The sequence below is a fragment of the Megalobrama amblycephala genome, linkage group LG2, assembly GCF_018812025.1.
Source record: "Megalobrama amblycephala isolate DHTTF-2021 linkage group LG2, ASM1881202v1, whole genome shotgun sequence".
NCBI lineage: Eukaryota > Metazoa > Chordata > Actinopteri > Cypriniformes > Xenocyprididae > Megalobrama > Megalobrama amblycephala.
Window position 1 is genome coordinate 57556211 of NC_063045.1, and position 15807 is coordinate 57572017.

Genomic DNA, 15807 nt, shown 5'->3' on the forward strand with positions numbered 1-15807 from the left:
TTTTTGGGTGCAGTACCAAACGTTTCCACTAGATGAAATTCGCCTCCCATTCATTTCCAGTGCGCTCATTTATGACTGCTAACAATACAAGTGTGAATATTTTTTTCAGGACCATTTAACCTTTTCGAATCATGTCCATGAATTTATTTTGTGTTTACATAGCAAGTGTCAAAACTTTTACCAAGTTTTGTACCATTCCGGTGAAGTAAATAATTTTAAAAAACAAAACGTAAAATTTGGAGATCAAAAATGACCAAATAGCACCAGAGGGTTAATGCATCCTTGCTGAATAAAAGTATTAATTTCTTTAAAAAAATCTTATTGACCCCAAACTTTTTAACAGTATTTTATGTTTTTATATCGACTATTTATTTATTTAAAATATATTTATTTATTTGTATGAAGTATTTTTAAACTATTTTCTTTTATTATAACATTGCTGATTAGTTTGTAGTTTCCTAATCTTTTTAACTTTCTGATTCTGCCGAGACTAAAAAAGTACCGTTTTGACAAAACCTTCATAATCTTTTATTCGGCTATATTATTTATCAATAAATAAATACTTGATAAAACAGCCGAATTTGCAACTTTAATACATGACAGAAAACTTAAAGTTTAAGTTTGTAAAAACTTGTGTGATGTGTGTGTGAAAAAAACAAAACACCGTTAGCATCTCTGAAAGCAGTTGATACGCTCTCTCAAACACCCAGACACACACACACACACACACACACACACACATGGATCATTTCCATGTTTTCAGCTCTACTCTGTTTGATTCATCCACCCTTCCCTTCATTTCTCCATCCCACGTGTGAGCGTCAGCTGCACAGCGCCCTCACAGGAAATGATGCGTCCCCGCCAGACTGCTTCTATTGTTCTGCGTCGTGTAACATCAGGGCTTTCACCGTTATCACTTGTCTCATTTCATCACCCTCTTATCAAACAGTCTCTCTTATCTGTGGTGTTCCTGTCCCGCTCTCATCTCCCTGTGACTAATTCACCACCTCCGTCACGGCTCTCTTCCCTCATCAATTCTTTTTCTTCTTGTTTCCTGTCTGTCCTCTCCTCTCTCGCTTGTCTTTGCAGTCATTGTATCCATCAGATTCTAGAGAGTGTCAGTCACATTCACCATCATGACATAGTGCACAGGGACCTGAAGGTCAGTATGGGAAGTGCACTGGCCCCCTGCATGTGTCATGTGATTCTTGCCTGTTTCAAGTTGCTCATTTCTGTGTCTTGACTGTCTTGAACCGTACGTCTGGGACTTTAGGTGTGTTTCTGCACTCAATGGCTGTTTTCACACTTGGTTTTATCATTTGATCTAACCCTGAGTTCAATTCCCTGCTCTGATTTTGTTTCGTTTGCGTACTTAATGCGAGTACTGTTCTGAGCCCTAGCAGCAATTTTTTGCCATTTTAGTAAGAAAACAGGGTCTATGATAGAAAAATATTTTTTTGTTGCCCTGGTTTTACTACCAAAGCTTAAAATGCACAGGGAATTGCAAGAAATGTAAATAAAGCAATCATTATTGGAGTATGTTTCACAAGATAATACTAAATTTCCTCAAAATTTCACGTTTAATTCAGTGTATTACTTGCCATTTCTTTTTAATTATTTGTGAAATTTACTTGCAATTTCTGAGTTAAAATTGTTTCAATTTGACCCTTCGCAAAGACCCGCCCCCCTTAGTTACTGTTGCTTTGTCCGACAAGCCGTGGCGCTGTCACGCCACACGCAGTGAAAAATACATCGCAGAGCAAAGAGGATACTGACAACACGTCGACAGACAAGACAGAGCAGGTTACTTATAATATTAAACAAAGTCCCAGCTTTCAAACTGTGTAGTTTTTAAGAAATTCAAACAATAAAAAATGTTTTGTGGCTCTTTAATGTGTCGTGACAGATTGCTGTATCGCCTCAGCTCAAGCAGCTGGTGAACTGATCATCTCTTCCTACTAGTTCATTTATAGCATCAAATAAACATGAATGAACATGAGAAGGAATGTTGTTTCAAACGCGGAAAGACGTCAATACACACTATTTTTCAAGTTAAAGTCCACCGAGGTTAATCTTCTAACTCCTGACTGCTTTGTTGGACAAAATGGTGGATTCAGCGTTCTGATTGGTCAGATCGCTTGTCAATCAAACTCCCTGCGAAGGGTCATTTAAATGCTACACCAAATGTTTTGTTTCAGTGTGTGGGTAGTTTGGCCTGAATTCCTCTCCAGGTCAGTTTTCACGTTGCAGTATTTGGCTCTAATTCACAGTGAAAATTGTGTCATACAAACATATCTGTTGCAGATGCAAGTGAAGTCAATTTTGAACAAGCATTAAAATGAAACAAGTTTTATTATGATGCCTCAAATGATGCTTTATTGCTTTCACCTTAAGGTACTAATGTGCAACCTTAAATCACTAGTTCACAAAAATGAGGGTTCTGTCTTCATATATTCAGCTTCATGCCGTTCCAAAACATAGACTGTAAAAAAATACGGACGACGCACCTTTATTCTCTTCCATTGTAGATAAGTGAAGCCGCCAATGTCCAAATATGGTGCTGACATCTTGGAGCCTGAGTCTGCGCAGTAGTGAGCATGAAGTGGAGCTGCGGTATCAAGGCCCCGCCCATATTCCCTCAGAATCAGTTAGTACAGTTTACTGCAGAACAATTCATTTTGTTTGTGTGAAATAAGCAGTTATAGAAATGTACAGATTAAAATTTATGTTCCAATCTCCATTGAAAATCCTGAAAAAGGTCAGTCGATGCCTCAGTGACTACTTCGCTCAGAGAAGCTGTCAATTTCAGTTGTCAATCATGACATCAAACCCCTGTTTTTAACGCATCAAATAACTAACTAAAACCAAACACACTTAAACTTACATCAGCGTGACAACTACATAAAATGACAGAAACCATCTTTGGAAAAAAATTATTCGAAGTGTAATTTGATTTAGTTTGTCTCTTGTCCCATACATGGAGGGGGCGGTGTTTATGACTTATACTGCATCTAGCCACCTGGGGGCGATCAAAACTTTTGGCTTTACTTTTCAGGACTTGTGCGGCACACTTGTTCCAAACCTATATGACTGATTGTATTGTGCGAAACACGATAGAAAAATTTGACATTGAAAAACGTCCAATAGAGTGCAACAGTGCCCGTCCACTTTTTAAGTGCAATTGGTTCAGGAAGTATTTTTTCCATTCATTTCTCCCATAGGGATTTCAAAAACCAAGCCAACCAGCTACGACACAAATCATAACATTACTAACTTTGATTTGAAGCAAAAAAGTATTTGAAAATCAGACAAAAATACAAAGTACAAGACTGTGTACTTAACGGCTTTAGTGATTGAAAGAACTACAATCCCATGAAGCATTGCAAAATATGCAAAATATTCAAATATTATCATATTTATTCAAATATTTAAGTATTTCGAGAGTGTAGGGAGATCGACTCTATTACATCATTTGCGGCGCTTCGATGCGTTTTGCTTGTTTCGACTCTGATTAGTGGAGTTTTCTGCACAGCATCATGGGTAATGTAGTTTTTCCACCATGAATAATGCAGGCTGACATCTTCAACAGAATCAAATTCCATAGATTAACAAACTCGTAGCTCACAGTAAGGGTGTCTTTAAAGGTTTATGTTATTGTTCAAAATCAATTTCCCTATGGAGAAAATGAATAGAGTTTTTACTTCCGGAACCTAACTATTGCACTCTGTAGTTTAAGTTTTAGTTAACAATGACAAATACTGACCCAAACGTTCTTCAAAATATCTTGTTTCGTGCTCCACAGAAGAAAGTCATACAGGTTTGGAATGACATGAGGTTAAATAATGACAGAACTCTCATATTTGCCTGATCTATCCATTTAAGGTACTAATACGCACCCTTTGGGGGTAGATAAGGTATATTTGAAGGTTCTGCCCCATTGATCAAACCAACCAAATTGTGACTTCAAATGAACTCGGGTCGGCAGCAGACGCTCTAGTGTGAAAACAGCCTTACTTCTCTTGATGCACTGAGAGTATCTCCTCACCCATTCTGTCTTCTGCTCTTTCTTTGTTCTTGTCTCGCTGTCTTTCTTCCTCTCTGTTGTTTCAAAACAGTGTCATTTATCTTTGCAATTGGGTAATACTCGGGTGCGTGTAATGCATTGTTTCAGTCAAGCCTGGCATTCAGGATGACAGAGTGCCGCTGTTTTGTTTAATAGTCACTTGAGTGAAGGGCTCTTTCAGAGTCTCGCAGCTTGTTGTGGTCTTGATTCAGAAGCTCAAATTAAGCTTCTGGCTGTGTCTGCTCAGTCTGACCTCATGCCAGCCAGACCTGCACCTCCTTTGAGAAGGGGAATCATGGTAAAATGTGAGGCTACCCGCACCATATGACCTGCTATTGATGTATTTGATAGGTCTGACCTCTTGACTTGCTGACAGATGGACCTCTTGACTTGCTGACAGATGGAAAATAGTTAGGGATTGCACTTTTATTGCTCAGGAGACTTAATTTTCTCATTTATTTTATTTACCCAATAACTTTGTCTCAGGTTATTCTCCTACAATTCCAGTAACAGTGTAGAGCCTTAAAATAATGTGGATAGCATAGATCAGATCATTTGGTCATGGGTGAATTTGAGTTCATATTGCTACTTGCTACTCAAAATCTAAATTTTGGGGTCATATGCTGATGATAATGTAATGATTTGCTCTAAATACACATACACATACACAAATATACAAATATACATACACATATGTTCTAAAAACGATCATAACGTAATGTTAAATGTTTTAGATTGAGTTTTTTAACATGTAAAATGGGTGATCATGTTCAATTTAGGATTTAAGGACTCATTCAGAACAAGTCGATTCTGCAGCTGTTTTCGGACTGGAGAAGTTTTGAGCTCTCGAAGTCACTGTTTTTATAGTTGAACTCTTTTACCTCAAAAAGATCAAAGAAAATTGGATTCCTTACGCTATAACTCTTTTAAAGAGATCCCATATGTGATTTTTCTTTCTTGCGGATCTTTTTACGTTAAATTAGTGAACCAAACAGTGTTAGCCTTGGGGCTCTTCAGCTGGCAGCCTGTGAGCCAAATCCAGCCTTCAATCATTTTTATTGCCTTTCGATTGAAATTGATGAAATTGCTGTGCGACCAGAGACGAGTTCAGTACTCAGTGGTCGTATTTGGAGAAGAGTTAGAGATTAAGTCTATAGTTCAGTCAGGTGCACCAGTTTTGATTGTGTCTAATCTGATAAATGTGTCTTATTTATTAAAGAGACACTGATGGTGAAAAACAAACCTTCAAAGGAGGAGTGACAGAGAAGTTAGCTGTACGGTTGTGGCCCATTTCATCATCAGATCAAGTTCTAATGAAATGAAATTGTACTTGATCTAGGCTAATATTTGCAGGACAAAAATGGAGGTCTGTACAGTTTTGCCACTTTTTTTAGTTATTTATATTTTTAGTGATGGATGGATGAATGGATGGAATGGTGGATGGATGGATTGATGGATGGTTGGAACAATGGAGGAAACTATAGATGGATGCATGGATGGGACAATATTCCATCCATCTATAGTTTCCTCCATTGTTCCAACCATCCATCAATCCGTCCGTCCGTCCATCCATCAGATGGAGGGAACGATATATAGATGGAACGATGGATGGACGGATGGATTGATGGATTGTTGGAATGATAGATGGAACAATGGATGGATGGATGGAACAATATATAGATGGAACAATGGAGGAAACAATGGATGGATGAATGGATGGAGGAAATGATAGAAGGATGGATGGAGGGAACGATGGATGGAGGAATGAGGGATGGATAGATGGAATGATAGATGGAGCAATATATAGATGGAATGTTGATTGGATGGATGGATGGAGGAAACGATGGATGGATGAATGGATGGATGGAGGAAATGACAGAAGGATGGATGGAGGGAACAATGGTTGGATGGATAGATGGATGGATGCATGGAGGAAACGATTGATGGATGGATGGAACGATGGATGGATGAATGGATGGATGGAGGAGATGATAGAAGGATGGATGGAGGGAACAATGGATGGATGGATGCATGCATGGAGGAAACGATGTATGGATGGATGGGTGGAGAAAATGATGGATGGATGGATGGTGCGATATCTATTCTATTTATTCTAGATAGATAGATAGATAGATGGATAGATATAAGGATGGATGGATGGATGCATGGAGGAAACGATTGATGGATGGCTGGATGGAACGATGGATGGATGGATTCATGGAGGAAACGATGTATGGATGGATGGGTGGAGAATATGATGGATGGATGGATGGTGCGATATCTATTCTATTTATTCTAGATAGATAGATAGATAGATAGATATAAGGATGGATGGATGGATGCATGGAGGAAACGATGGATGGATGCATGGAGGAAACGATTGATGGATGGCTGGATGGATGGAACGATGGATGGATGAATAGATGGAGGAGATGATAGAAGGATGGATGGAGGGAACAATGGATGGATGGATGGATGGAACGATGGATGGATGGATTCATGGAGGAAACGATGTATGGATGGATGGGTGGAGAATATGATGGATGGATGGATGGTGCGTAATCTATTCTATTTATTCTAGATAGATCGATAGATAAATATAAGGATGTATGGATGGATGATTGATGCATGGAGGAAACAATGGATGGATGGCATGATAGATTGATAGAGTGATGGATGGATGGATGGATAGATAGATAAGATTACACAAAATAAAATTAATTGTATTATGTGGAACACAAAACAAAAACTCTAAATATATCCTAATTTGTAACCCTGTTCCTAAAATGATGAAATGATCATTCTTATAAAGTGAAATTTAAAGTGAAAGTCATGCTTTTTTTGCAGTATTTTTTTGTGACTTGATAGATGGATCATCTGGATAATTTGTCCCCCAAAAGAAGGCAGTTGAAGAGTCCTAGTGTAGAAGAATGAGATAACGGCTTTGTATGTTCCAGTTTTACAACATGTACACACACACACACACACACACACACACACACACACACACACACACACACACACACACACACTTTCACTCTCAGTAAATCAGCAGCACACGCCTACACAGGCTGACTCACGCCGTCCACCTCCCTCTCCTCACACACCGGTACATTTCCTCAAGCTCTATCTCACCACAAGACTGCCAAAAAACACAGTGCGGCTCTCCGCACTCCAGTCCGCTGCAGCGCCAGAGCCTTTCCAGGGCCGCATGCCAGTCTTGCCTCTCTTTTTGCGATTCTTTCCCGTCTCAGTCTTTCTCTTTCACCTTCTCTCTATCTCTCCTGATGCTCGCTCTCGTCGTGGGTGGTGAGATCGTCTCACCCTTGAGAGCAGTTTTAAGTGTGTAGTGTTAGCTAGAGCTTCCTGTGTCAGTAAAACAGGGTTCTGTACGCAGGAAAAGCATCATGTCTGCTGTTTCAAAAGACGTCGATGCACATTAACACTTCTGCAGACTGAACAGAGGTTATAATATAGAGGAGGAGCCTTTATTTCATCAAATAACTCTGTTTATCTGTCAAGGGTCCCTGTTTTGGGTGACGGTGGTTGTCTTCCTCAAGTCCCAAGTTTTTTTTTTATGTGTTTGAACACAAACACTTCAGGGTTTTTGCAGATAAGATAAATCCAAAGGTGAATCTCACGAAACCTGTCTGGGTCATATTTTACTCTGAAATCAAAATAAAGAATTAATTAGCTGAGCTTTGATAACTTGAGCCCTTGATTATGGCAATAAAAATTTTGGATAAAATGTGCTTAACTGGCATGAAAATGTCACAACCATTTTAAGAATTTTATTTTAAATATTATTTACTTGTTTGTTTTTTTTATTTAAAACATAATGAAAAATAAATATTATTAATAAAAATAATTTCTAAAGTAGACCATAAAATAGACTATTATTTATTTATAATAAATATAATACAAATAATTTAAATAAACAACAATAAAATGAATTTATGATAGATAGATAGATAGATAGATAGATAGATAGATAGATAGATAGATAGATAGATAGATAGATAGATGATAGACAATTAACCATTTTAAGATTTGTATTTTTACATTTTGTTTGTTTGTTTGTTTGTTTGTTTTTATTTAAAATACAACGATAATAATAATAATAGTAATTCAATTTATAAAATAGACTAATTATAAAATAAACTATTAATTATTTGTTTGTTTATTTATTTAAAATATAATTAAAAATAATAATTACAAATTATAGTACTAAAACTAAAACTAATAAACTATTTATTTATAGTATATATATAATACAAAGTAAATTTAAAAACAACAATACATTTTATTTATGATAAATAAACAATTAACCATTTTAAGAATTGTATTTTACATTTTTATTTGTTTGTTTTTATTTATTTAAAATATAATGAAAAAAAATAATAATAATTACAAAACATATAGACTATTTATAAATAATACAAAATAAATTAAATAAAAACATGAATTTATGATAGATAAATAAATACATAATTTTATTAATTTTATTTTACATTTTGTTTGTTTGTTTTTTATTTAAAATATAATGAAAAATAATTTATAAAATAGACTAATTATAAAATAAAGTTTTTATTTATTTAAAATATAATGAAACCTGCATAATACAAATAATTTATTAAATAGACTATTATTTATTAATAATAAATATAATACAAATAAATTAAATAAACAACAAAAATATGTATTTATGATAAACAAGTAAATAACCATTAATAATTTTATTCAAAATTTTATTTTTGTTTTTATTCATTTAAAATATGATAAATAAACAAATAATTAACCATCTTAAGAATTTTATTTTACATTTTATGTTTTTGTTTTTATTTATTTAATATATTTTTATTTTAATAAATTTTTTTAAATAAATAACAAGAATAAAAATAAGTTAAATAACAATAAAATATATTTATTTATGATAGACAGACTCATTGATTTGATTGATTGATTGATTGATTGATTGATTGATTGATTGATTGATTGATTGATTGATTGATTGATTGATTGACTGATTTTTCTTTTGATTTGGTGGTGAAATGTGACCTAGACATGTTGTAGGGAGCTTCCTCTAGTAGATAAAAGTCTTTGCCACACTTTACAAGATTTACAAGACAGTTTTTTGGAAGAGGGAGTCACTTAAAGTATTTTATTATGTTTGGCGAAGATGTATTGTTATATTATTAGTAGCTCCTTGTAATCGCCCTGCATTTCCTGCCTGTGCCTGTGCACGAGAGAATGGCATTGCTCAAACTAACATGCGCCCCCTGGTGTTTGCATGCAGTCACTGCATCCAGCAGATCCTGGAGGCGGTGCTTCATTGCCATCAAATGGGCGTGGTGCACCGAGATCTCAAGGTGAGTGACAGGTGATGTTTGTCTGTGCGTGTGTCGTGCATGCTTTGATGTCCAAATGTGCCGTGTATGATTATGATGAGATTCGGATGGTGAGATGATTAATAATCAGTACGAGGTGTGGCTTAATATGGCATGGGTGACTGTGCTGTTGTGTGCATGGATGTCTATGTCTGGCTTAAAACTTCAGATTGTGCTAATATGCCAGATTAAATCTTTTGCTGTTGTCTTTGTCAATTTAAATGCAGTTCATCTGAAGACTTCACAAACAAGTTGACTCTGAACTAGAATGGGATATCATTGACCAGTAAATCGATTACAGTGTGATCAAGAATGTCTGTTAATAAAGTATATAGGGTCAATTTTGATTTCATGTTGCTTCTCTTCCTAATCCTGCTTTAGCTTAAAAGTTGCTTTTTTATATTTCAAAGAATCAGGTTATACAAATCTCAGTCTGAATACATTTCCAGTGTCGTTTCCCCGGATGCAGCTCAAGGTCATTGCATTTCACACCATCCTACAGATTCTCAAGCAAGAACGCGTTTTAAATCATGAGCTCGAAACGTCGAGATGCCATCTGAGCTCCACGAATAGCTCCAGCAGATGGCAACGGCAGTTGAGCGTCAGAACACAGAGACCGTCCGTCTCTTTTTCAGTATGGCATCTGTAGCTGGAGAAAGAAAGAGATCAGAGATTGAGACTGAATAAGTTTCCCATGATGCTTTGCTCCTCTGGACCCAATTTCCCACCTGGCTCAACTTCCACCAGAGCAGAGTGAACGTAACCTACTTAATAATAGCACACACTTGCACTCTCATGCTGAACATTGTGTGAATGTGTGTGATAAGTGGGATGATGTATTATTAACTAATACGTCTAAATGAGTGACAGTTGGTCATGTGACAACTTGTATGTGCGTTTTAAGTTCGACATGAAATTAAAATGGACCCTATTGGATTTCTTGATACCGTTTGCTAAATGTTCTGTGTAAATATTTATGGAGGTACACTACCGTTCAAAAGTTTGGGGGGTCAGTAAGATGTTTTTGAAAGAATTCTTTTGCTCTCCAAGGCTGCATTTATTTGATCAAAAATACAATAAAAACAGTAATATTGTGAAATATTCTTTACAATGTAAAATAACTTTTCTATTTGAATATATTTTAAAATGTGATCAAAGCTGAATTATCAGCATCATTACTCCAGTCTTCAGTGTCACATGATCCTTCAGAAATCATTCTAATATGCTGATTTGCTGCTCAAGAAACATTTCTGATTATTATAAATGTTGAAAACAGTTGTGCTGCTTAATATTTTTGTGGAAACTGTGATGCATGTTTGATGAATAGAAAGTTCAAAAGAACAGCATTTATTTGAAATGGAAATCTTTTGTGACATTATAATGATCTTTACTTTTAATTTAATGCATCCTTGCTGAATAAAAGTCTAAATTTCCCTTTAAAAAAAATCTACTGGCTCCAAACATTTGAATGTTAGTATGTGCATATTTATATTACACAGCAAAAACCCCAGTGTTAAATTAACTCTCATCAGAGTTTATTTGAGTCCACACTCAAGAGTGTTAAAGTCCTCCTGTAGTGAAAATCAAGTTTTTAATGTTATTTGTATGTCTATGTGGTGTTTTAATGTGCTGTAAGACAAACCATGTGCAAATTGCTGAGTATTTTCTCTTTAAAACTGAAGTGAAAAAAAAGACGCGGTTTAAAATCGCTGGTGTTTCTGACGTCACAAACTACCGTGTAACCAATCACGTCAATGTGTGATCGTCAGCGAGTGGATCTCTGAGCTGGTGTGAGTGGAGGCGGTGCTAATTTGCATATTTATAGAACCCCGTATACTAAATGAGGCAAGGGTGTAGAGTTACATTCAAGCTGTTTTAAGGCATAAATGTTATTTTGGTGATCAAAGATGAGTTTTAAGGGATAAAATTGACTACACGGGGACTTTAAAGTGTTAAAATAAGAGTGTTCAAGTTAATGAGATAATTAATTGATTAATTAAGTGATGATTGACCATTATTGAAGACACCTGATGTTAACAAGCAGAATTACTGAAGGAGAAAATCACAAATTGAGTCACCATTATGGTGATCAGTGTTTGCTTACGTTACATTTTGTTTGGCTTCTGTAACTGAGTTATAGGAGCCAGACAAGCAAAGAGAAAATATTATCAGGTGGTGTTGGTTATGTTTTAACATAATCATCATTTGACCCGAATCACCAAACTCATTTAGAGCCCAATCTCAGAGTTAGATTCACATAACTAAGCAAACACTGATCACCATAATGGTGACTTATAATGTGCGATTTTCTCCTTCAGTGATTCGGCTTTTTAACATCAGGTGTCTTCAATCATGGTCAATCATCACTCAATTAATCACTTAATTATCTCATTAACTTTAACACTGCTTCAGTGTTAATTGGGTGTGGAGTCAAATAAACTCCCGGGAGAGTTTTTGCTGTGAATCAACATGAAATCAAATCAACCCTAGCAGGTTAAATGTTCTCAATGTTCTATGTAAATGTCTGTGGAGGTAAATTGTGTTGTGTGAAACGAAGCTAATTTTCCTGAAATCTTTATCTAACACCAGTGGGATCACTGAGAGCCCGTCCTGTCAATCAAATCGACTGTGTTAAGCTAAAGATAATCCAGTCAGGTCTCAAGAGGAAGGTGCTGTGAGGAACACTAGGATAGAATCACAGTAAAGAGCAGCATTAAAGATTCCTTTCAGGAAGAACAAAAACTCGAATGCAGTTTTCTCATCTTTCCATTTGAAAGAGCAATTTATACAGTCAAGATATAGTCATAGTTCATAGCCATGTTTCAAAAGTTTAGAAAATAAAATAAATTTGTAAATGTTACTAAATCATCAGGGAGTCAAAGTTTCTTCCTTACTACTGATAATGTAACAAATGTTTGCACACAGGTGTGTAAAATCACCTGCAGAACAAATGCTAACCTTGCTAAGCACAGTGCTTCTCAACCAATTTGACTCAAAGATCCCTCATACTTCAAGACAATGTTCAAAGGCCCTGCATATAGGTGAAGATATTCCTGGTACCTCTGCTGGAATGAAAAAGCTGCTAATTTTTTGTAACATTTAAAAAAAAAAAAAAAACCCTTTTTTATTTACACACATTAGGAGTGTAAATATATTAAAATACTGAAATAAAATGTTTTATATACACTCAACAGCCACTTTATTACACCTTGCTAGTACCGGGTTGGACCATAGGGGATAGGGAATGATTAAGACTGTGTAAATATGCTTTCCAATGAGGCAAAGACATGCTTTCCAACACAGTCTGCTCCGGTCCAGAGGCAGGAGAGCACAGAGCGGATCACAAAAAGTATCGGACCCATTTGACCTATTTGAATGATATATTTTAAAGTGATATGTTGTAGATTAGGAGGAGAAACAGTTAAAGATTAGAAGAAAACTGAGGCTTTACCAAGCTCAACAGCTTTGGCCGAGCTGATATAAACGAAACACTATTGGCTATTTTTAAAAAGGGGAGGAGCTGTTTGATATGTCCCGCCCTGTCTTCCTGTTTCAGTTGAAATTACGTCAACATATTGAATAATGCTGCGCGTTTCAAGGCACTTCAGTGAGACTTTAAGGAGCAGTTGTACAGGTGTACCTAATAAAATGGCTTGGTGAGGGTGTATACACAAGTAATTCAAATTTAAAAATATATATTTCATAATTCTAGAAGTTTCAAGAGTTGAATGTTTTAATACTCTTCATTGGCAATAAATTTACATGAATTTTCCAGTCATTCATGATCAAGAAATAAGACTTTTTCTTTTTAAAAAAAATAGCAGCTTCTGTGTGCTTAAATATTTTAAAGCTTCTCATAACTAGAAATATATATATATATATATATATATACATACAGTACAGTCCAAAAGTTTGGAACCACTAAGATTTTTAATGTTTTTAAAAGAAGTTTCGTCTGCTTACCAAGGCTACATTTATTTAATTAAAAATACAGTAAAAAACAGTAATATTGTGAAATATTATTACAATTTAAAATAACTGTGTACTATTTAAATATATTTGACAAAGTAATTTATTCCTGTGATGCAAAGCTGAATTTTCAGCATCGTTACTCCAGTCTTCAGTGTCATATGATCCTTCAGAAATCATTCTAATATGCTGATTTGCTGCTCAGTAAACATTTATGATTATTTTCAATGTTGAAAACAGTTGTACTGCTCTTTTTTTCAGGATTCCTTGATGAATAGAAAGTTCAAAAGAACAGCATTTATCTGAAATACAAAGCTTCTGTAGCATTATACACTACCGTTCAAAGATTTGGGGTCAGTAAGAATTTTTATTTTTATTTTTTTGAAAAGAAATTAAAGAAATGAATACTTTTATTCAGCAAGGATGCATTAAATCAATCAAAAGTGGCAGTAAAGACATTTATAATGTTACAAAAGATTAGATTTCAGATAAACACTGTTCTTTTGAACTTTCTATTCATCAAATAATCCTGAAAAAAAATATTGTACACAAATATTTTGTACAATTGTACACATTAAATGTTTCTTGAGCAGCAAATCAGCATATTAGAATGATTTCTGAAGGATCATGTGACACTGAAGACTGGAGTAATGATGCTGAAAATTCAGCTTTGCCATCACAGGAATAAATTACTTTGTGAAATATATTCAAATAGAAAACAGTTATTTTAAATTGTAATAATATTTCACAATGTTACTGTTTTTACTGTATTTTTAATTAAATAAATGTAGCCTTGATGAGCAGACGAAACTTCTTTTAAAAACATTAAAAATCTTAGTGGTTCCAATATATATATATATATATATATATATATATATATATATATATATATATATATATATATATATATATATATATATATATATATATATATATATATATATATATATATATATATATATATACTATAGAAATTTCCATGGTTTCTTAAGATTTTATACATTTTCATGACTTTTCCTAGTCTAGAAATTGCTTTTTTAAGTTCCCTCATATATCATTATCATATATCATATTTTTCAACACTGTGGGAGCCCTGGTTATCAATTAAATAAAAATGGTAGTTGTTGAGGGAACAAATTAAAATAGGAAATGATGTCAATTTACATCTTGGTTTTTAGCTGTTTGAGCTGAAGCATGCTGAGGCCCTCTAGTGGGTCCCGACTCCCTGGTTGAGAACCAATGGCTCAGGATCATTTATCTGCATTTTGTTTTTGTTAGGAGGTGTCTTTGTTGACATTTGAACACCTGCGATGCTAACGTCGTCATTTTGTTTCTTTTTATATTCTGAGTGTCCATCATTGGAACTTTTGTAAATCTTTTTGGAATCTTAAGGTCAAAAGTCAAAGATCTCAAGTAGGAAGAGCTCAGCAGTACATCACTGGGAATTTGCTAATAAACATGATTTAAAAAAAAAAAAGCTGAAGCAAACTCTACAGGTGACGCTGAACTTGGCACTGCCCAGCACAGCTTATATTTTGGAAGCTGATTCTGTTCGTATGCTGTATCTCACGCACAGCTGTGGTTGTACGTTATGTGTTAAGTGTTAAAAGGTGATGTGTATCAGATTTTGGTTCAGCAGTAATATGAGTGCGCCCCTGATCTCCCCCCCAGCCGGAGAACCTGCTTTTGGCCAGTAAATGCAAGAACGCCGCTGTCAAGTTGGCCGACTTTGGCCTGGCCATTGAAGTACAAGGGGACCAGCAGGCCTGGTTTGGTATGTGGTCACTTTAAAATCTCCCAAGCAAAAATCCTCAACTGTTGTGCATTATTTGTTTAATAATTTTTACTTTCACACGAAGGGTTTGCTGGAACGCCAGGTTACCTTTCTCCAGAAGTGCTGAGAAAGGAGGCTTATGGGAAACCTGTGGACATTTGGGCATGTGGTGAGTCACACGCTCTCTCCCGATAGAGTTCTTTGCATCTATTTCTATCTTCTTTCTCTCTCTCTCTGGCTCTCTCGACACCCCGTACATATTCAGACACATCAGCTCTCAGATGTGGAGAGCTCTTTCCGGCAGGTGTTGTCAAGAGGCTGTTGCCAAGCGCCGCTTTCACCATCGTCGTGTTTCACGTCCACTTTCTCTAGAGTATCTCTAGTCGAGCAGTTTAATTGCTTTGCAGATCAGTAGATGGGATGGTGTGTTTTTTTTTATTTGTCTGTGGTTGGGAATTCTGATTCATTTCAACTAAGTGGTTCATTAGGATCAATGAAGCAATTCACAGATTATGTAGCATTTTGTTTGTTTGTTGTCACAAAATAAATGTTTAGTTAAATAAAACTCTTTATCAATCTTGAACTGAATTTTAGTTAAATGTAATATATTTGTA

General features: G+C 35.3%; 1 protein-coding gene across 1 annotated transcript in view; it reads left to right on the forward strand.

The window, feature by feature from the left end:
* Positions 1 to 15807, forward strand: part of LOC125262414 (calcium/calmodulin-dependent protein kinase type II subunit gamma) — an 82795-nt gene that overhangs the window by 23557 nt on the left and 43431 nt on the right. The window contains 3 exon segments of the mRNA XM_048181175.1: positions 1090 to 1162; positions 15091 to 15193; positions 15279 to 15362. Of these exon segments, the coding sequence (XP_048037132.1) occupies positions 1090 to 1162; positions 15091 to 15193; positions 15279 to 15362 (260 nt within the window).